Source organism: Antedon mediterranea, chromosome 6 (genome assembly GCF_964355755.1).
Source record: "Antedon mediterranea chromosome 6, ecAntMedi1.1, whole genome shotgun sequence".
Taxonomy (NCBI): Eukaryota; Metazoa; Echinodermata; class Crinoidea; order Comatulida; family Antedonidae; genus Antedon; species Antedon mediterranea.
Window position 1 is genome coordinate 26159553 of NC_092675.1, and position 22025 is coordinate 26181577.

The 22025-nt window shown below is 30.4% G+C and overlaps 1 protein-coding gene across 1 annotated transcript; it reads left to right on the plus strand.

Moving 5' to 3' along the window:
* The first annotated feature begins 1226 nt into the window (after positions 1–1226).
* On the plus strand, positions 1227–17451 carry LOC140051608 (uncharacterized). Its single transcript, XM_072096876.1, has 22 exons — positions 1227–1258; positions 2104–2155; positions 3198–3485; positions 4600–4851; positions 5566–5700; positions 6570–6719; positions 6998–7129; positions 7384–7470; positions 8212–8487; positions 8788–9093; positions 9343–9621; positions 9753–10058; positions 10314–10592; positions 10723–11028; positions 11210–11488; positions 12137–12442; positions 12984–13115; positions 14042–14320; positions 14909–15217; positions 15599–15695; positions 16307–16396; positions 16619–17451. The coding sequence occupies exons 1-22, from the start codon at positions 1244–1246 to the stop codon at positions 16644–16646; spliced, it is 4383 nt and encodes a 1460-aa protein (XP_071952977.1). The 5' UTR covers positions 1227–1243; the 3' UTR covers positions 16647–17451.
* The last annotated feature ends 4574 nt before the right edge of the window (positions 17452–22025 follow it).

Here is a 22025-nt window from a genome sequence, read left to right on the forward strand (position 1 = left end):
CTGCTGAGTGTCAGCCTAGCAGCTGGAGCCCAAGCAGCATCGGTACATACCTACACTCTAGTAGGCCTAGGCCTAGCTTTATTGAATATATAGCCACATCTTTCTCAAATATCGTTAGATTTGACATTTTAGTATTAAGTCTCATAATCACATTATTACACTGTGAAACATGATAGGGTCACATTCAGAATGTTTTAATATACTTTTTGCCCGTCAAAAATAACATCGCGACAAAAATAACAGATCGCCAGCTGCAGTAGTGTGATTGTGAAAAATGTCACGTGATCATACTCCCTAGCAAAATAAAAAACCCAATTGGACCCGAACGGGGGAAAGTGTCTATTTACGCAAAATTGCGCAATGTATACGCGATAACTATACCAGAAATAGAAAGATCTGGAAAAATTACATAAAACTAAATTTAAAATTTTTTTTTTAGTGAAGAAATTAATTTTTTAGGATTATTCAAATATACCCCCCTTTTGCATGTAAAAGAATAGGAAATTACAAGGTATCCCCCCAAAACGCAAAAAGGCGTGATTTTCAAGAAACTCGTACTCATTGAAAAAAAATTCAAAAAAATATGAAGTATGGGGGATGATATTTTTAAATAATAGTTGAAATGTATGAAAAATAGTAATTTTCTGGGTGGAGCTCCACTTTAACATAACATTCTGCTATGAGAATCACTCTTCCATATTTATTCCTGTGTTGTGTAGGTGGTAGATGTAGATGTGCAACTTTTTATAGGTGTTATAATAAAGTTGTTATAAGTTCTAGACAGAACATTTAATTGTATCTGCGTCAATACTTTTATCGATGTGGCTTACAATACTACAACATTAACAAGTAGCAATACAAATGTCTATGCTCAGTAAAAAATCCACCTGCGTATATATTAGGACGGTAATTCAAATATTGATGCGCGCGCAGGTGGCGGTATCGTCGTTTGATGATGAGGAGGCCGAGGAGGAGGAGAAGGAATTCGAAGAAAAAGGCTCACCACCAACCGCGTGGCATGTAGAGCGCGCAACATGCAGCTCAACCAAAGATTATATATAGCGTAGCGGCGCTATACAATCTTTGGCTCAACAAGTAGAAGTGGGCTTTTCGGGGGGAACATACAGCATCAACAAGCAATGCAAACCAGGCAACTGATGCCTTGTTTGACAGGTGTCCGTTTTAGCCTAGTTCTATACACTACAGCCTAGGGGAAATTATAATAATAATAATAAGAGAAAGAATGGACCTAATAAAGGTAATATTCCTAGGCTAGGCTAGGTACCCAGCCCAGGCTAGGCCTAGACTCTAGGCTAGCCTACTACGGCTATATGCTAGGCATAGGCCCTAGGCTAGTCCTAGCCTAGGGCAGGACTACTAGCCTAGCCCACTTTTCTTAGTAAGGCTAGGCCTAGTTAGAAAATCTATTGTAATCTATAAACTAGGCCTAGCCCTCTAGGCTAATACTAGCCTAGTATGAGTGACTAGGCCTAGGCCTAGGTAGTTAGGCATCAACTATAATAGGCCTACTTCTATCTAGGGGCTAGGTAGGCCCTAGCTAGGCTAGAGTCTCTGTAAGCATTTTTTTCTTCTAACTAAGCTCTTCTATTCTAGTTGTAGGTCTGACCTAGGCTAGAATATTAGAGTATCCTGTCCATAAAATTAATAATATTATCATATTATGCCTAAGGCCTAGGCCTCTAGATTTAGACAGTTGTTAATTAATTTTAATGATTTTATATGTTGTTTATAATAATAATGCTCTGCTATCCACCACCACCTTTATAGACATATACAAATTACACAGTTGTCTGTAGCAAAAATATTTTTAACTACAGAGATAAACAAGATTTACAGTAAACAACAGTCAATTAGAGCTCACTCTTTTAATTTGTAATTAATAAATAAGGCTACTCTAGTAGTAGTAGTATAGACCTATCCTATTTGTTATACTTAGTTATTAATATTATTAGGATGCCACTGCCAGCTAGGGAGTTGTTAAGACACATAGGTATGAGGTTACTATGATAAAGATCATAGCCAGTGATCGTACCCTTGCACTTTGTATCAACAATTTACTATTAATGTCTTTGTATTTTTCAGAAAAATATTATTTCTATTCTAACTTTAGTTCAAATGCTTATTTCCTGTTCAGGCAAGTTTTATAACTTTTTACAATTTAGTATGGAGAGCAAAATGTTGGATCTACTTGACCAATTGTTCAAAATAAGATGTTTTATATTTGTTCTATCTTTCATCAATACATTAAACAACGAAATCTACACAATATAGGCTATAATCAGAATTTAAAATCATCCAGGCATGACAAGAGTTAACTTGTGTTTATTTTTTACAGTTAATATGAAAGTTGATTAGGTCGATTTAGTCTTAATTATTTGTAATGATGTGTCTAATTGAAATTAGCTGATAACATGCAATGAAAATATATGTATAATAGGCTATGTGATTGGAAGATGATTATAGGCTTCTGTATGTGATTGAAAGATGATTATAGACTATATGATTGAAAGATGATTATATAGGCTATGTGATTGGAAGATGACTATAGGCTATGTGATTGGAAGATGATTATAGGCTATGTGATTGAAAGATGATTATAGGCTATGTGATTGGAAGATGATTATATAGGCCATGTGATTGGAAGATGATTATAGGCTATGTGATTGAAAGATGATTATAGGCTTCTGTATGTGATTGAAAGATGATTATAGACTATATGATTGAAAGATGATTATATAGGCTATGTGATTGGAAGATGATTATAGGCTATGTGATTGAAAGATGATTATAGGCTAGTGATTGGAAGATGATTATATAGGCTATGTGATTGGAAGATGATTATAGGTTATGTGATTGAAAGATGATTATAGGCTATAATGATTGGAAAATGATTATCAAAATCATCTTGCATATTAATTTGATAGTTTTCATGATTGTTTTCAATTTATCTTCATTTACACATGACTATATTCCCTTTTTTCATTATTTTCTTATGCTTTTTTTCTACTTATTCTCTATGCATGATTAACATGAATTCAATATAATGTTCAAAATTTACCATAGAACCACATATTTTATTACAGTAATGTTTACTGATTTTAAATAATTATTATTACATATCATTTGGAATTAACCAAGTAATTTGTATCAAAACCTAGCTAATATTTATATTTCAGGAAACAATGGATATATTACAGTTTTGAATTTTCCGCCACAAACCAACGTTTACAGATATTACCAATGTTACACTCCTTCTTCATTCAATGATTATAGTCTGAGTTATGGTAGATCATTTGCAGTAGTAGATGGGGAAAGTATAACTGAAACACCGTGGATCGTGCCAGATTCAAGTCGAAAATACATTGCAATGCCTAGTGTTGGTATGGGAGTGTACTATTGTAAATTAGTGAAAGATAGTGGCACCACTACAGAAATTGTTGAGACTACTAGGATAAGAGATGATGGTAAGATGTTCTGGAACCATAAATATTTTACTTTGTTAATCATAATTTGAGTAGCTTTGCTGCTCTACTGTATTAAATAGAAAATTATTCTGTAATTATTTAATAATACTAGTTAATGTATGATTTTTGTGAAGTACCTTTAGGCACTTATTTTAAAGAGAACAGAAGCATTAGAAAAGAGTTACCATGTGGAAGCTTTACTATTCTAAGGCTGAACAAAATTGGAATCTGTAAACGTCTGTCAAATCATGGAGTTACTCCATGGTCAAATCAAAAATAGGTGTTATCAAAATGAGTACAAAAGCAATGATGATTACACTCATCAGTTCAGTGGATTCTACAACTGACACTAAAACAAGATGTGTTTTAATATCCAAAAATATTCCAAAAAAGAAAACGGTCTAAGTCAATAAAATCCACTCTCAAACATGCACCAAACAATCGTAAATGAACACACAAATTTAGCGTTAAATAGCTGCGGATAGATTAGAGAGACACGCCCGCTATTGTTTTTCTTGGTAGGCGTAACGTATAGCCGCACCTACTATTTCTAAGCAAAAGTCCTATTCTTTTCATTAGAAAACCAATGTGCATTGTGACAGCATCTAAAAAAGTGACCATACTTTTATTATTATTATTATTATTTATTGCCAAAAACCAGATACAAACAAACAAAAACACAGAAACTAAGGGAGTAGGCAGAGAACCTAAAAGTGAACCTAATCACTATAACAAGATTTCAGGTTCCGTACTCCCAAAGTAACAACAATGATATATAATAAACTATATAAAAATATTTAAATAACAAATAGACGAATCAACAGTGTCAATATAAAATAAACGGATAAAATACATTTTGTAATAAATAGTAAAAAATAACATCAACCTATTTAGCCAAAAAAAAAGATTATTGAGAGTTGGGAACAGGAAGGTTGGTGGCGGGAATCTGAGCCACTTTCAAAACAAAATAACAATAAAAAAGAACATTGCGTTTTAATTTTACAAATATTTTATGAAATTAAAACAGACTGAAAAGAAAGAATGTCTTAAAAAAATGGTTATACTGTATATTTCTTTGAGTTTTTAAAGTGGTATTTTATTATTTTCTAAACAGCTTTAATAACACCAGTTAATTCTAAAACCACTGTAACAGTGAATGTTTGTGATGATGTCACAATTAAATTTGACACCGATATAAGCGGTGATTTAATGTGGAGGAAGGATGGATCTACTCCATTTAAAAGTGGAACAGAAACAAGCACGACCTTTAACCCGGTAGAGACTACTGATGCTGGGGTGTATGAGCTTTATTTAAATGGTGCTCGTTCAGATCGTAGACACTCATTTATCAAGTTGATTGTACGAGGTAAAACTTTGTTATATTGTTTAAAAAATCAAATAATGTATTGGATTTCAACTTTGTTTTAATATTTTTATGCATTTGACACTTTACTTCATCTTTATTTTCTGCAATACTATTCTGGGCTTCTGTTATTGTTCAAAGGTTAATAAATTAATTAATTGTAGAAATATAATTTTATTGTAGACACTTTGTACACACTTTCCTCAAATAGGAACTGCACAATATTCAATTTAAAAAAATGTTAATAATAAAAACTATTAACTTCTGCGAAGGATATTTTAAACACCCTTCCCTTAAAATTAGTTGTTAAAATTTTAGAAACTCTAAATTATTATTACTTCAATGCTACATTTTGGAACCAACTCCCTAACACTTTATTTGCAGTAGCTTCATTGAAGAAAAGTAAGGAAAACAAAATAAAAAAAGGTATCATCCTGAATGTTTGGGTGTTCTGTTAATGAAGTATTTTTGCAGAACATGCCTATTGATTTTTTTATAACATGCCCTCTGTATCCTAGTACTGTAGTAGTAAGCCCTCTCTCTCCCTGAATATAGTTTTCTTTGATATATTTGCCAAGTAGGCTTACTCACTTTAAATTAGTAAGTGAGACAAAGTTTCCTTCTAGTCGGGTCCTTTAATTTTGTATTCATCATAATTATATCATTAATTTAAATTCATAAATGTCAACTCAATTAGTCAATCATTTTCATACATAGCGTGTCCGTGTCACAAATGGGGTCCACCTGACTGCACTGGCGATTGTGAATACTGCTATAATGGAGGTGTATGTGATGACAAAACTGGATTATGTATTTGTGCACCTGGATTTAAGGGAGCGACGTGTGAAATCGGTAAAGCATTTTAAAGAAAACATTCAAATCTCTGCTCTTCTATTATTATAGAAATAGTACCTTTAACGTATACTCCATAGACTAATTTAATGGATCCACATGTAAAATTGGTAAGAAAAACATGTGTTTTCATAAAAACTAGTAAATGTTTTAACATTAAATTTACCAATGATACATGACTCAAGCAGCCATTTAAACAATTGTTGTATTGTCCCTCCTGAAAAAAAATCTTAACCTTTTTGTTGTTGAATATGCCATTTTAATGTCACTTTATTTTCGTTCTTTGTAATCAACTTTATTGAAACATACAAAACAACCTATTCAAAATCGGATTTAATTAATCTTCATTTTTCATGTTTTTGGGGGACAATACATCTTTAAAATAGTGTAAATCTAAATAGGCTTATACTTCGTAGAATCAAATGGGTTATTGTAGACTATCTTAGACTAATCAATGATGGTGTAGAAATAGGAACCAAGCATTAGTACAGTACAACAAACTGTTGTTAATTTAAATGGATGTTTATCCTTTACTGGAGTTAGAGAGTCATATCATTCCCAATGAAAGTGTTTCTTCTGCTTTTAACCCTCCTGCGCACTCTGCTTATTATTTTGTCCCTTTGCTTGTTTTATGTTTTTTGCTGAAAAAGAGGAATTAAGTAAGAAATAATGTATTTTAACCCACACCTCATGTATTTACAGTATGTTTTTTTTCTCATCAGTTATTCATTTTTTATTAAATTTTATTGCTTTATTATTTAGTTTTCACATCTTGATAGACTAATAATAATAATAATAATAATAATAGGATATTGAAAAGGGCCATGCCTCTGAAATAATTTGGATTTAATGTCTGCCATTGTTATTAGCATGTGGTGGCAATAGACATGGTTGGAATTGTGAAAATGTTTGTACCAGACGAGCAGATCCTTCTTCATGTAAAAACATTCTGTTTTGTTTACCTGATCCATATGGATGTACCTGTGTTACCGGTTACAAAGGAATAAAATGTGACATAGGTAAATATATAATCATGGATTTATCCATAATTTAAAAAAATGTTGTGCTTTTCTTCCTTAATATATATTTTAGTTACAATCAAGTATAACAATCATGTATAACAGCCAGATAGGTATCTGTTAACAATATAAATATTCTAAGGAATTATTCATTTTATCACAAACTTTGAAGATTTGTTTTTCCTCTGGAAAAGAAAAATCTTTTGAAATGTTGCGTTAAATAGGCCAATGCTGGTTAATTGTTTAATAACATAATATTTCAAATCATCATCAAACAGAATGTTCACCTGGTACATTTGGAGCAGACTGTACTCAAACGTGTCATTGTCAAGAAGGTGCATGTGATCGATATACAGGAATATGCACTGAAGCGGCATGTGAGTTTCCGTGGACAGGATATAACTGCCAACGTAAGAATTCATTATAATATAAGAAAGGTTAAAGTTTGCCAATTATTAAAACCTAATTTTTTATATTACCATTATCTGAAGTAAGATAATCTAGAAAAATTTGTAAAGTAAAATCATTTATACAATATATTTCAGGTTTTGTTTTTATAATTGATTAAATATCTTTGTGTTGAATGGCATACAATTAAATGAATATAAACTAAATATCTTTAGAACAGCATATTTTAAACTTTAAAAAAAAATGTTCTGTTTAGAATGCCAAACTGGTGAAGTGTGTGAAGAAAATGAATGTAAGGAACCATGCAAACATTACAGAGAAAATGGCATATGTAAAGAATATGGTAGGTTCCCAGTTAGAAGTAGCCCTTTTAAACCCAACATGTTCAGTCTTGAACATTTCTGTAATTAATCAGATGTATTAGGTCAGATTTTATACTAATTTTAATTTTTCTGACATTATAAATAAATATTTGAAAAATAAATGTTAACTTTTTTGTTAAATCAGTTGTCAAGTACTTACTTGCTACTTTTCAGCTATTTTCATGGTTCGGTGAATTGCGCCATCTCTCGTCTGATGTTCAGCTTTCTGCTGGTGTTTCCCTTTTTATTAAGTCATCGTAGATGTGGCTCAGGTCATGTCCTCCCTGGTCTCTGTTGATGTTCATATTCGTTTTTCTGATCCAAATAGCTTCTTTTATTAGTAGTGTTGTTCTCTGTCTCAATATTTTTGTATTTTCAAAAATCCGGTATGTGGTTTTCTATGATCTGTGATAGCTGATTTGTGTAGAGTTTTAGATGGTGAATGGCGAGCGCTCCTAGTTCTTGTCCGTAATGACAGAACATCATGTCAACGTCATTTGCGTGACCAAGGCTACTGAAAATAGCCGATACGTAGCAAGTAAGTACTTGACAACTGGTTTAACAAAAAAGTTAACATTTATTTTTTTTTAATATCCATTTGAAACCAGAGGAATTTTTGCAACAACGAATGAAAAATGAAAAACAAAAATGATCCAAACCCAAACCAAAGTTAAATAGAACCAATAAAAATTAAATAATTAATTTATATTTTGAATTGTCAGGAATTATTAATGCCACATTTGTACCAGCAAATAACAACCAGAACACAACTGCATCATGTTCAGTAAAACATGGTACAAAAAACGTTACAACAATGATTATGGTGACCAACAAACATTTCACTGAAAATATTACAAAACTGGTAGAAATAGAACAAGATGGTGAGCATATAACAACGTACACATTTTCTGTGACATCAAATGTTGATTCAACTTACGAATGTGTAATTGCATACCCATGTTTTAACGCTCAGGGACAAATATTTGCTGATATTTTTCGTAAGTAATACAAACTATATAATCAAAATTTGCGTTACTTTTAAATCATTTCAACAATTCTATCTTACTAGGGAAATATTTTTATATTTATATCACATTTGAATGTTATATTTGTTTATTTGAAGAGAATCAGTTAAATGCGCCTATTGAACTTGGGTCTGCCTTGTTGGATTACTCAGTTTCAATTCAACTCATGAAAATATTGCTCTCACATTTCCATTTTTGAGCATTGACTGTATTTATGTCATATGAGCTAAACTAATTGACTATTATTTTTACATTTTATAAACAACTTATTAGGGTTGCCTGTCTACAATGGAAGCTTGACAGTACTCAATATATCCGGATCCTTTATCACCATTGAATGGACGGCATGGGACAGCAATACTGATTATGGAAATGGTCCAGTTGTTGGATACTTTTTATACCACAAACTGAGCAATACCAATGATTGGATGAAGACATTATATGAGAATTCTTTATCAGGCACTGTTAATGGGTTGTGTGAAAAGGAATACATTTTTAGTGTTTCTGCTGTGAGACCTGGTGAAGGGGGTGAAGGACCAATTGGAAAAGATGAAATCACAGTAAAACCTCATTGCGAAAGTAAGTGAGCACTGTAGGTACAAATATAGAATCATAACTGGGAGTTTGTAATGTGAAACATTCACATTTTTGGGATAATTACCACTTTATTGGACATCTGTTGCCTTTGTTCAAGGAGATTGCAAACTTTTTAACTTTACTTAACAATTAAAAGACCAGATAACCTAAAGTTGAAAATGATACAGTAGTAATGGGATATTGTGACTTTTGCTGACAATGTGAAGTATTTTTCTTTTTATTTCTTGCCAGAAATTATCAATGCCACATTTGTACCAGCAAATAACAACCAGAACACAACTGCATCATGTTCAGTAAAACATTATGGTACAAAAAACATTACAACAATGATTATGGTGACCAACAAACATTTCACTGAAAATATTACAAAACTGGTAGGAATAGAACAAAATGGTGAGAATATAACAACGTACACATTTTCTGTGACATCAAATGTTGATTCAACTTACAAATGTGTAATTGTGCATGAAGGATTTTCAGCTCAGCGAGAAGTTTTACCTGAAGTGTTTCGTAAGTAAAACAAATTGTAATTAAAGATTGTTTCAAATATTACAGTCAGTCTTTCAACTCATGAAAAATACTCTCCACTAAATTATTTAGATTGTTGATTACTGACATAAATACACATTATTTGTTATTAGAGTTACCAGTCTACGCTGGAAACTTGACGGTACTTAATATCTCAGGATCCTTTATCACCATTGAATGGACGGCATGGAACAGCAATACTCATGATGGAGATGGTCCAGTTGTTGGATACTTTTTATACCACAAACTGAGCAATACAAATGATTGGAAGAAGACATTTGATGAGAATTCTTTATCAGGCACTATTAATGGGTTGTGTGATAAAGAATACACTTTTAGTGTTTCTGCTGTGAGACCTGGTGAAGGGGGTGAAGGACCCATTGGGAAAGATGTAGTCACAGTAAAACCTCATTGCGAAAGTAAGTGAGCACTGTATGTCAACTAAAGAATCACAACAGGCAATGTGTAATGTGACACATTCACATTTCTAGGCTAATTACCACTTTATTGGACATCTGTTGCCTTGTTCAAGGAGGTTGCAAACTTTTTAACTTTACTTACCACTTAAAACACCAGATAACCTAAAGTTGAAAATGATACAGTAGTTATGGAATATTGTGACTTTTGCCCTTTTGCTGACAATTTGAAGTATTTTTCTTTTTATTTCTTGCCAGAAATTACCAATGCCACATTTGTTCCAGCAAATAACAACCAGAACACAACTGCTTCATGTTCAGTAAAACATTATGGTACAAAAAACGTTACAACAATGATTATGGTGACTAACAAACATTTCACTGAAAATATTACAAAACTGGTAGAAATAGAACAAGATAGTGAGAATATAACAATGTACACATTTTCTGTGATAGCAAATGTTGATTCAACTTACAAATGTGTAATTTTGCATGAAGGATTTTCAGCTCAGCGAGAAGTTTTACCTGAAGTGTTTCGTAAGTAAAACAAATTGTAATTAAAGATTGTTTCAAATACAACAGTCAATCTTTCAACTCATGAAAATACTCTCCACTCAACTATTTAGATTATTGATTACTGACATAAATACACAACATTTGTTATTAGGGTTACCAGTCTACGCTGGAAACTTGACGGTACTTAATATCTCAGGATCCTTTATCACCATTGAATGGACGGCATGGAACAGCAATACTGAGGATGGAGATGGTCCAGTTGTTGGATACTTTTTATACCACAAACTGAGCAATACAAATGATTGGAAGAAGACATTATACGAGAATTCTTTATCAGGCACTATTAATGGGTTGTGTGATAAAGAATACACTTTTAGTGTTTCTGCTGTGAGACCTAGTAAAGGGGGTGAAGGACAAATTGGAAAAGATAAAGTCACAGTAAAACCTCATTGCGAAAGTAAGTGAGCACTGTGTGTACAACTATAGGATCACCTAAAAACTGCAAATAGCTTTATTTTAAAATCATACAGTTTAAAGGAATTCAAATGTATTTGATTACGATATGTAATAATATTGTAAGATTTACCCTTTCCTGATAAGGTGAATGTAAAGACATTTTTCTTTTTATTTCTTGTCAGATATCATTAATGCCTCATTTGTTCCAGCAAATAACAACCAGAACACAACTGCATCATGTTCAGTAAAACATTATGGTACAAAAAACATTACAACAATGATTATGGTGACTAACAAACATTTCACTGAAAATATTACAAAACTGGTAGGAATAGAACAAAATGGTGAGAATATAACAACGTACACATTTTCTGTGACATCAAATGTTGATTCAACATACAAATGTGTATTTATGCATGAAGGCTTTTCTGTTCAACAAGAAATTGTTGCTAAAATATTTCGTAAGTTATACAATTTGTAATCAAATTTGCATTATTTTGAATCAATTCAACAGTTGTATGTTACTATAATAACATTAATCTTTATAACGCATGAGGTGTGTTTATGACATAATTTTGTTTTTTCGTAAAACCTCATTGCGAAAGTAAATAACAAGAAATTGTTGCTGAAATATTTCGTAAGTAAAAATATTTGTAATCAGATTTGCATTTTTAATTAACAGTTGTATGTTACTATAATTACATTACTAAATTTTTTGAACACTCCTTCTATGCCGTAGAAAATAAAGAACGAGAAAGATGAAACTTAATTAGATGCCTTTTACTATCCCAATCAGGGACTAACCCTCAATTGATAGGACCGGACACAGCCTTTCTCGACACAAAGTTATTTTTTATCTTTTGGCTATGAAAAATGTTGTATTAAAGCTCACTTTGTGTGTAACTTGAAAATGATTGATCTTAGAAAATGTGTTCACTGGAGTGAATATTTTCATTGCTATACCATGTTTCATATTCAGTTTTTTCTGATTTATAAACATAGGTGTATATTTAATTTCTTGAGTATGACTATAATTGTTTCTTCTGTGTTTTATCATAACACATTCGTTGTTCTAATTGTTGCACAACTACAAAACACTTTTTACTTAGGGTTACCTGTCTATACTGGAAATTTGACGGTACTTAATATTTCAAGTACATCTATCACCATTGAATGGACAGCATGGAACAGCAATACTGACGATGGAGATGGTCCAGTTGTTGGATACTTTTTATACCACAAACTGACCAATACAAATGATTGGAAGAAGACATTATTTGAGAATTCTTTATCAGGCACTATTAATGGGTTGTGTGATAAAGAATACACTTTTAGTGTTTCTGCTGTGAGACCTGGTGAAGGGGGTGAAGGATCAATTGGAAAAAATAAAACCACAGTTAAAACTCATTGCGAAAGTAAGTATAATACACAGGTACCAGTATTGCTTTCTTAGATGAAAAAATTATCAAAATAATAGTAATGCGCTGCATCTTCATTCAAGAATAAGCGACTTTGATAACCAGAGGGCGGCCTATTTACAAAGTCAATCAGTACAAAAATGTCCATCTAGGTCCTAGCGTGGTGATGTAAATTTACATCATTGCGCTAGCCTCGCTCCTATTGCACTCTTTTTGTCCCGTTTACCTTTAAAATATGGCGCCCTTTGGAGTTATTGAAGTCGCTTATTAAAATAGACATATCCGTTTCTGGATTCTCGTTTAAAAACACATAAATATTATTTTTTGTATTTAAATTAACTAATCAAAATTCATGTCAATACATTACACCATAATATTATATATATATATGTTTATTATAATTATATATATATATGTTTATTATATGTTATAAACGGCAGTGTTATATAGTCGTCATCACCATAATCATCATTTCCTATGTACTATAGAAGAAATAATTTAATATTAAATATAATATTTGTTGTTATTGTTATTACAGTAAACTTTGATACATTTTATGAAGAAAATTGTGAAGTTGAATGTAATAAATCATGTGGGTTTCAAAGAGTGAATGGCACATGCAAGGAAAGCATGTGTATGCCTTATTTGCTTGAACCTGATTGCGATGTTGGTAAGTCCTTGTTACTTATTATAGATTAGTTTAAATGAGTATTCGTTTAGTTGATGAGAACCGCACTAGTAAAGATGAAGTTATTGCCCTTTTATAATCCAAACTAGTCTAGGTTGTCAGTAATTTACTTAATATTGGTAAACAGATATTATTTTGGCACACATGGCATTTCATATGTATTATACTTGAGATTCACAAATTGAAATGATTGGTGGAATAACAAGAACTATTTCCTACAAAAAAAAAAAACCTCGGCTTTTAGTTTTAATTATTGTTTTTGTCATTAAATGATGTTTTTTTGAAGTGATATATTCTATTTGATAAATTAGGAAATAATGATTTATTATAAATTTTATTTGTTTGACAATCAGTAGGCCTAAAAATGTAGTGTAGGATACATACAGCTTTCGACAAACGTGTCTTCAAACATCTCAAAGACTCTCTTCTCCCATATGTGCTTTGGAGTTTGAGCATGCCCAGTCCGAGTTTCCAAAGACCAATTATTTTCAGCCATACCAAACAATAAGCTACCGCATGGTAACTCTAATGAATCCGTTCTTTTGGATATAACTGCCTAAAGGAGCGGAGCAAAAAAATAAACAAGATAATAACTGGAGACTGGGCAAGTCTAAGGTCCATGGAAAACCTGTGTGTCTGGAGTCAGTTCAACAATTCATTGTATGCTGTACTATTTGGATTTTTAGACACGACTTAAACTTCCAACATTAAAAAAAAATGCATAGCCTATCAATCTTCAGTCACACTATGCTGAATTTACTGTTGTCAAGAAAATCTAAAAAAATATTTATATTCTCCTAAATTGTTAGGGTTCTTAGAATAATAAGGTATTCTGTGTTACAAAAAGATGTAGAATTGGTTTATTTTGCTATTTATTTAATCTGCTTTACTTTTTCATTTCTCATCAGAAATTATTAATACCACATTCGTACCAGCAAATAACAACCAGAACACAACTGCATCATGTTCAGTAAAACATTATGGTACAAAAAACATTACAACAATGATTATGGTGACTAACAAACATTTCACTGAAAATATTACAAAACTGGTAGGAATAGAACAAGATGGTGAGAATATAACAACGTACACGTTTTCTGTGACATCAAATGTTGATTCAACTTACAAATGTGTAATTGTGCATGAAGGATTTTCAGCTCAGCGAGAAGTTTTACCTGAAGTGTTTCGTAAGTAGGACAAATTGTAATCAAGTTTAAATCTATATAACTTTTTAAAATGTATGTATGTTATTATATTAATATTTATTTTAATACACTTAGTGTTTCCTAATTTGTTTTCCTGTGCTGTAGGTCATTTATTTTAATATTATATTACAACAGCCAACTTTTTTATAAAATGTTGTATTCATGTTGTGTAATGTGACAGGGATTTGAATAGTTTGCAACTAAATACCAACCTGCAATACATAAATACATTACTAACTGCTCTGCCAGCAAAAACTGAGCATCTCACTTGCATAACTTAGCATTTCACATTCCTATTCAGCTCAGCTCAGTGCCTCATTGAATAAGTAAAGTAATCATACTGTTAACTCAAGCAATTTTCTCCTTTTCAACTCATAAACCTTCATATTAGTATATTAATAAAGTAGTCATGCACTTTTCATTTACAGTTTAATGTTAATTAATATCAGGATTAATATTTGATTTTTGATTTATAGAAATTTCTTGAGTATTGACTGATGTAATGGTGGGATCTTATTCTGTTAAAAAACTAATCTTGTTATTGTTTTAAACCACAAAATTGTTATTAAGGGTTACCTGTCTATACTGGAAAATTGGCTGTACGTAATATTTCAACCACCTTTATCACCATTGAATGGACGGCATGGAACAGCAATACTGACGATGGAGATGGTCCAGTTGTTGGATACTTTTTATACCACAAACTGAGCAATACAAATGATTGGAAGAAGACATTTGATGAGAATTCTTTATCTGGCAATGTTAGTGAGTTGATGTGGGATACAGAATACACTTTCAGTGTTTCTGCTGTGAGACCTGGTGAAGGCGGTGAAGGACCAATTGGAGAAAAAAGAGTCACTGTAAAAACACTTTGTGGGAGTAAGTTTAGTATATTTCTCAAGTATCAACAAATAGTAAATAATCAAATTGCTAGACTAATAGTTTATTTAATTTGACTTTGTGAGAGATAATTGAAAACTCCATGATGACAAACTAATAATAATAATAATATTCATTTTTAAATGATGCAGTACTACAAAATTTGGTGATGTTAAATATGTAAAGTTACAATTTACAAAGTCTAGCTAAAATGAATTGCTTTAGTTACAATATTTTATTTTGTTTTAGTTACAATGTTACAATATTATGCTATTATTATATTTATGATTTCTGCTGATAGCTGTTGTTTATCTGAATTTGTTATTAATATTAATAATTTATAGTAAACATTAATTTATTTTTAATGCTGATTATTTTAAGAATGTACAAATAGATCAAATGCTAGTAGCATTATTGGTGGCGCTGTGGCGGGAGGTGTTTGTGCTGGTGTCATCACATTCATCATAATACCGATTTGGTAAGTTCTTATAAAGCCATTTAATACATATAATATTTAAAAAAAACTAAATAAGGAAAGTAGGCCTATAAAATTGTTTTACGTAGGCCTATAAATAACTCTGGTAGTGCATCACCTCATGTTAAAAATATTTACCAGGATTATGCAATTTGGAGATTCAGAATAATTATCGTGGTAATTCAACTCTTACTTTCTTCTTATCTTGTTATCAAACTTTAATTCAATTTAAACCTCACATATTATATTTAAACTAAGTCATAGGCCATTGTAGTTCTTTTGTATAGTAATGTCATAAGCAACTTGCATGTTTTTTTTTTTGTAAGTACAGTTCTAAAGTTATGCGAGTTTAACCTAAAAATGACTTCATAGTTTACTAATATAGCTAGCTCCATGGTTTACTGGTGTACCAACTTGCTGGCGTGCTGATTATTACATTTTTATTTGAACCTTTAATACAATTGATTTTGTGCTTTTTATATTTAAATATTCGTCTAGCCCAAAGGGACATCCTATATTTTGTTCAAACAACAAGTACTGAAACTTGTGTTTTAGTTGTTTGATCAATTATTTTTGTAGTTTTATAACGATTATTTTGTGTTTCCTTTAAAAAGTAAACATCGAATATATATGGATATTTCTACTACTAATGCGTTATATGATCAATACGTGTACCGGGATTATGCCAGTTTCAATTCATCAGAGTAAAGTATTCCATTCAATATTTTGTTACAATTAAAACTTATATATCATATGTATATTTTGATATTTAGACAAGTAAACAAACATTTTTGATTCTATTTTAAATGTCTTTACAATAGAAACGAAAATAAAATGGTTAGATCAAAAGGTTTTGACAGTTATAATTATTTAATGTTTGAAAGTTCAATATTAAATATTTCTTCTTTTTTTAAATATATTTTAAGCAATTACAAATATGAAGAAAGTGAATAACAAATGGAACAAATTGGGAACTTGTCAAGTTAAAGTATTAAAACATTCATTGATGAAAAAAGTGAGAGATAAGATAGAGCAATTGTGTGTTGATAGAGAAGATCTGAAACAGGTGAAACGAAAGACTAGGTCAGATTGATTGAAGACTGAACTAAGTCTAGAGTACTAAAAGCATCAGATTCTTTTCCCAAACTTTGAGGGGGAAAAAAAAGATAATGTATGCTTTTGTAACATGATTGTTAGAAATTCTATAAATTTAAGGAATTAAATTAGATTTCGTTTAAAGGCCCAATTCAAATGATCTGTGTATAACTGACTTATCTATGATAGTTTGACTATAGTTACATTACAATATTTTAGCTATATTTACACTTTATTATACTTAAAATCTCATTTCATTAAATCAAACCCTGTGTTATGTTTCATACACGCTAAAGACACTAAACAACAGAACTCAGGTATAACATACACGAGTCAGTCAGGTGTGGATTCAAAGTGCACGAGGCATTTATTGTCAACAGCCTATTATGCTTTTCTACATACAATATCAATGCGCGTAGACCAATTACCCATGTCTTAATACACGACACCCTGCACTTCTAAAGGTAACAATTGGCCAAAAATAAGTATTGTTTGTTTCAAATGTGCTTATTATCTTTTGTCTTCTTGAACCACAAATCCTGCATTGATCAATAAAGTGTAAATGTATTTTATAAGAGAGATTGTTCAAACATTTGTTCCTTATATAATTTGTAATCTATTGCGTGCTTTTAAATGCGCATGTTGCCCAAAAAATGACCGTTAACTGTTACCCAGCAAACACATAACGTTATGACAACATTCGCGAACGTTATAGTTTGGTTATCGATAATAACGTTACAAAAGTACATTGTCACAACGTCATTAAAACGTTACATAATGTGAATAAAATTACGTTAATACAAAAACGTTTTCACAACGTTTTATTTACGTAATTGAGAAACGTTTGATTATTGTTGTATAGTAACGTAACATATTCACGTTTTAATAACGTTTACATGTGACAATTATATTACGTTCAGACCTAACGTTTGAAAAATACGTTATAAAAACGTAAAATACAAACTATAAAATAACGTTAATTTAAGATGTAATAATAATGTTATAAAAACGTATTATAATAACGTAGTTTTTATGTTATTCATTAACGTAACATTTTTACGTCTTGATAACGTACCAATATAACATTTATACAACGTTCAAGAGAAACGTTCAGAAATACGTTATATGAACGTAAAATACAAACTATAAACTAACGTTAATTTAAGATGTAATAATAATGTTATAAAAACGTATTATAATAACGTAGTTTATATGTTATTCATTAACGTAACATTTTTACGTCTTGATAACGTATCAATATAACATTTATACAACGTTCTAGACAAACGTTCAGAAATACGTTATACGAACGTAAAATACAAACTATAAACTAACGTTAATTTAAGATGTAATAATAATGTTATAAAAACGTATTATAATAACGTAGTTTATATGTTATTCATTAACGTAACATTTTTACGTCTTGATAACGTACCAATATAACATTTATACAACGTTCAAGACAAACGTTCAGAAATACGTTATACGAACGTAAAATACAAACTATAAACTAACGTTAATTTAAGATGTAATAATAATGTTCTAAAAACGTATTATAATAACGTAGTTTATATGTTATTCATTAACGTAACATTTTTACGTCTTGATAACGTACCAATATAACATTTATACAACGTTCAAGGCAAACGTTCAGAAATACGTTATACGAACGTAAAATACAAACTATAAACTAACGTTAATTTAAGATGTAATAATAATGTTATAAAAACGTATTATAATAACGTAGTTTATATGTTATTCATTAACGTAACATTTTTACGTTTTGATAACGTATCAATATAACATTTATACAACGTTCTAGACAAACGTTCAGAAATACGTTATACGAACGTAAAATACAAACTATAAACTAACGTTAATTTAAGATACAATAATAATGTTATAAAAACGTATTATAATAACGTAGTTTATATGTTATTCATTAACGTAACATTTTTACGTCTTGATAACGTACCAATATAACATTTATACAACGTTCAAGACAAACGTTCAGAAATACGTTATACGAACGTAAAATACAAACTATAAACTAACGTTAATTTAAGATGTAATAATAATGTTAAAAAAACGTATTATAATAACGTAGTTTATATGTTATTCATTAACGTAACATTTTTACGTCTTGATAACGTACCAATATAACATTTATACAACGTTCAAGACAAACGTTCAGAAATACGTTATACGAACGTAAAATACAAACTATAAACTAACGTTAATTTAAGATGTAATAATAATGTTATAAAAACGTATTATAATAACGTAGTTTATATGTTATTCATTAACGTAACATTTTGACGTTTTGATAACGTATCAATATAACATTTATACAACGTTCTAGACAAACGTTCAGAAATACGTTATACGAACGTAAAATACAAACTATAAACTAACGTTAATTTAAGATGTAATAATAATGTTATAAAAACGTATTATAATAACGTAGTTTATATGTTATTCATTAACGTAACATTTTTACGTCTTGATAACGTACCAACATAACATTTATACAACGTTCAAGACAAACGTTCAGAAATACGTTATACGAACGTAAAATACAAACTATAAACTAACGTTAACTTAAGATGTAATAATAATGTTATAAAAACGTATTATAATAACGTAGTTTATATGTTATTCATTAACGTAACATTTTTACGACTTGATAACGTATCAATATAACATTTATACAACGTTCAAGACAAACGTTCAGAAATACGTTATACGAACGTAAAAAACAAACTATAAACTAACGTTAATTTAAGATGTAACAATAATGTTATAAAAACGTTTTTTAATAACTTAGTTTTAATTTTATTTATTAACGTAACGTTTTAACGTCTTAATAACGTACAAGTATAACACTTATACAACGTTTAAGACAAACTTTGTGAAATACGTTGTACAAATGTAAAATGCAAACTATAACATAACGTTAATTTAAGATGTAATAATAATGTTATAAAAACGTATTATAATAACATATATTTCATGTTACTTATTAACATAACATTTTAAAGTCTTGATTAACTCCAAATATAACATTTATACAACGTTCAAAGCAAACGTTCGGCAAACACGTTGTAAAAACGTAAAGTACAAACTATAAAATAACGTTATTTTAAGATGTAATAATAATGTTATAAAAACGTATTATAATAACGTAGTTTTTATGTTATTTATTAACGTATCATTTTAACGTCTTGATAACGTACCAAGGTAACATTTATAAAACATTCAAGACAAACGTTCAGATAATTTTAGATGTAATGCAAATGTATAATATTATCATCACGTAGTATTTATGTTATTTAGTAACGTAACATATTGTGTTTTGATTATTATATTAGATTAGTATTTTTTATATTAAATAATGTTTTTGAACACATTTACGGCCGGCATCTTGTTGGTTCCCCCTCCTGTTGGAATCACTTTTTAGTCTGGAGTACGCCCTCTCTGGATAATTTAACGGGTTTGTCGATCGCGCCCTCAATTTAAGAGTTATTTTGAACAACAATCTTAATAACAATTACTTAAATTATACGCTATTAGAAGCGCAAACAAATGACTATTTTTATAAATGTCTCCTTCAATCTGTGCGCGCGTCTTACAAAAAACAAACTTACATTAAATTAGGTTTTTTTAATATATTTAGGCCTATTTATATTTTTATAGAATAATTTGTGTTTATAAACTATGTATTTTATTTCCGAACAAAAATTTATATAAATACAGGTATAGGCCTAGGCCTACTAATACTACTAGCCTAGTTAGGCCCCAGCCCCCCCCCCCCCCCCCCCCCCCACACCCTAAAAATCCCCTTCCCTCTTATTATCATAATTATATGATTGTATTGCAACCACGTCTTTAGAAAAAAACAATTTGTATCCAAATCTAATTTCGGATACGAAAACATCCTTCCACATTCCAAGAAAAAAACTAGCTCCTACTACTAGCTATTCTATACAGTACAATTTCTACAATACAACATCAATCAAATTTCCCCCCGCAAAAGAGGCCTACACTTTTTGAGACTCGTCAATATTTTCCCGTCGAATTCTTAGTTCATTACTAGGTAGTATAAGTATAGGCTTTGATAAATCATTTAATACAAATAAAAAAGTAGAACCACCAGAAATTTTTTCCGCTATAGTAGGCCTAAATGGCATGGTCTAACTTAACCTTCTACCTACTAGGGAACGTAGGTTGGCCGAGGCACTCTACTTGACTTGCTAGGCCCCCCACACTACAAGTCCTAGGCCTACCCGTTAGGCCAATTTCTATCGCGGAGTGGTGATAAGGATACGCAGCTAAAGTGAATTTCCTCCGCTACACTGAACCACGAGCTAAGCCTACATGTTTACCGAGACTCGTCAATTTATTTTTTATGGCATCAATGCTACATATTTTGCCCATTGGTAATACATTTTATCGTACTAAAAGTACTTATTAATTTAATTAATTATGTCTATACTTTATTTATTTAGATATTTAGTTTTCGTTTCTTGTTGAATAAACTACAAATAAATAAAGCTATTGTATTTCTAAAGGTTCCTTTAGCAAAATGGAATCACCTTTCCTATAGTATAAGAATACAAAAATATTTATGATCTCGCTATCTAAACGATGTAGCCTGTGGGGTTAAAGAATACTCGAGCGGAAGAATAGAACACACAATAACCATATCTATTACCAGTAAAACAGCGTCCTCTCATATTATTTCGCGTAGGTTTCAAATAACGGGAAAAAAAATCAAATAATATCTAATTAATGACTAATAATTACATTACATTTAATATTTAATAGCATAAGTGTGTTCCACTCATAAAAGAGTATTTAATTCCAAAATTTTAATACAGTATATCGGAAAGTTAGATTTTTATTAGTAATAGATATTTAGTATTATTTGGATAAAATAAAACTGTAAAACATCATTAAAAAACCATCGCGGAAAAATACTTAACCAATTTCAATTTTGTTCAAATTTGGTACAATAATTTTATATGTATTTATTTATCTTTAGTATAAAAATTGGGCACTTTACTAGAATTTTAGATGATTTGGACATTTTTATTTTTTCAAAATATGATGCCTATGGTTCTATAATACATTTACAACATTTTTTTACTAAAAGTGCGCCTAAGTTAATTTTTTTTAAAAACTTGACACTAGTATTTTTCTTTTACATTATAACATTTGTGTAGTACATATAAATAA

Excerpts from the sequence above, each read along its gene's own strand:
- LOC140051608 (XM_072096876.1), top strand. Across the intron at positions 7,130-7,383 it reads GACAGGATATAACTGCCAAC|AATGCCAAACTGGTGAAGTG; the intron begins GTAAGAATTCAT and ends TGTTCTGTTTAG. Across the intron at positions 10,593-10,722 it reads AGTTTTACCTGAAGTGTTTC|GGTTACCAGTCTACGCTGGA; the intron begins GTAAGTAAAACA and ends ATTTGTTATTAG.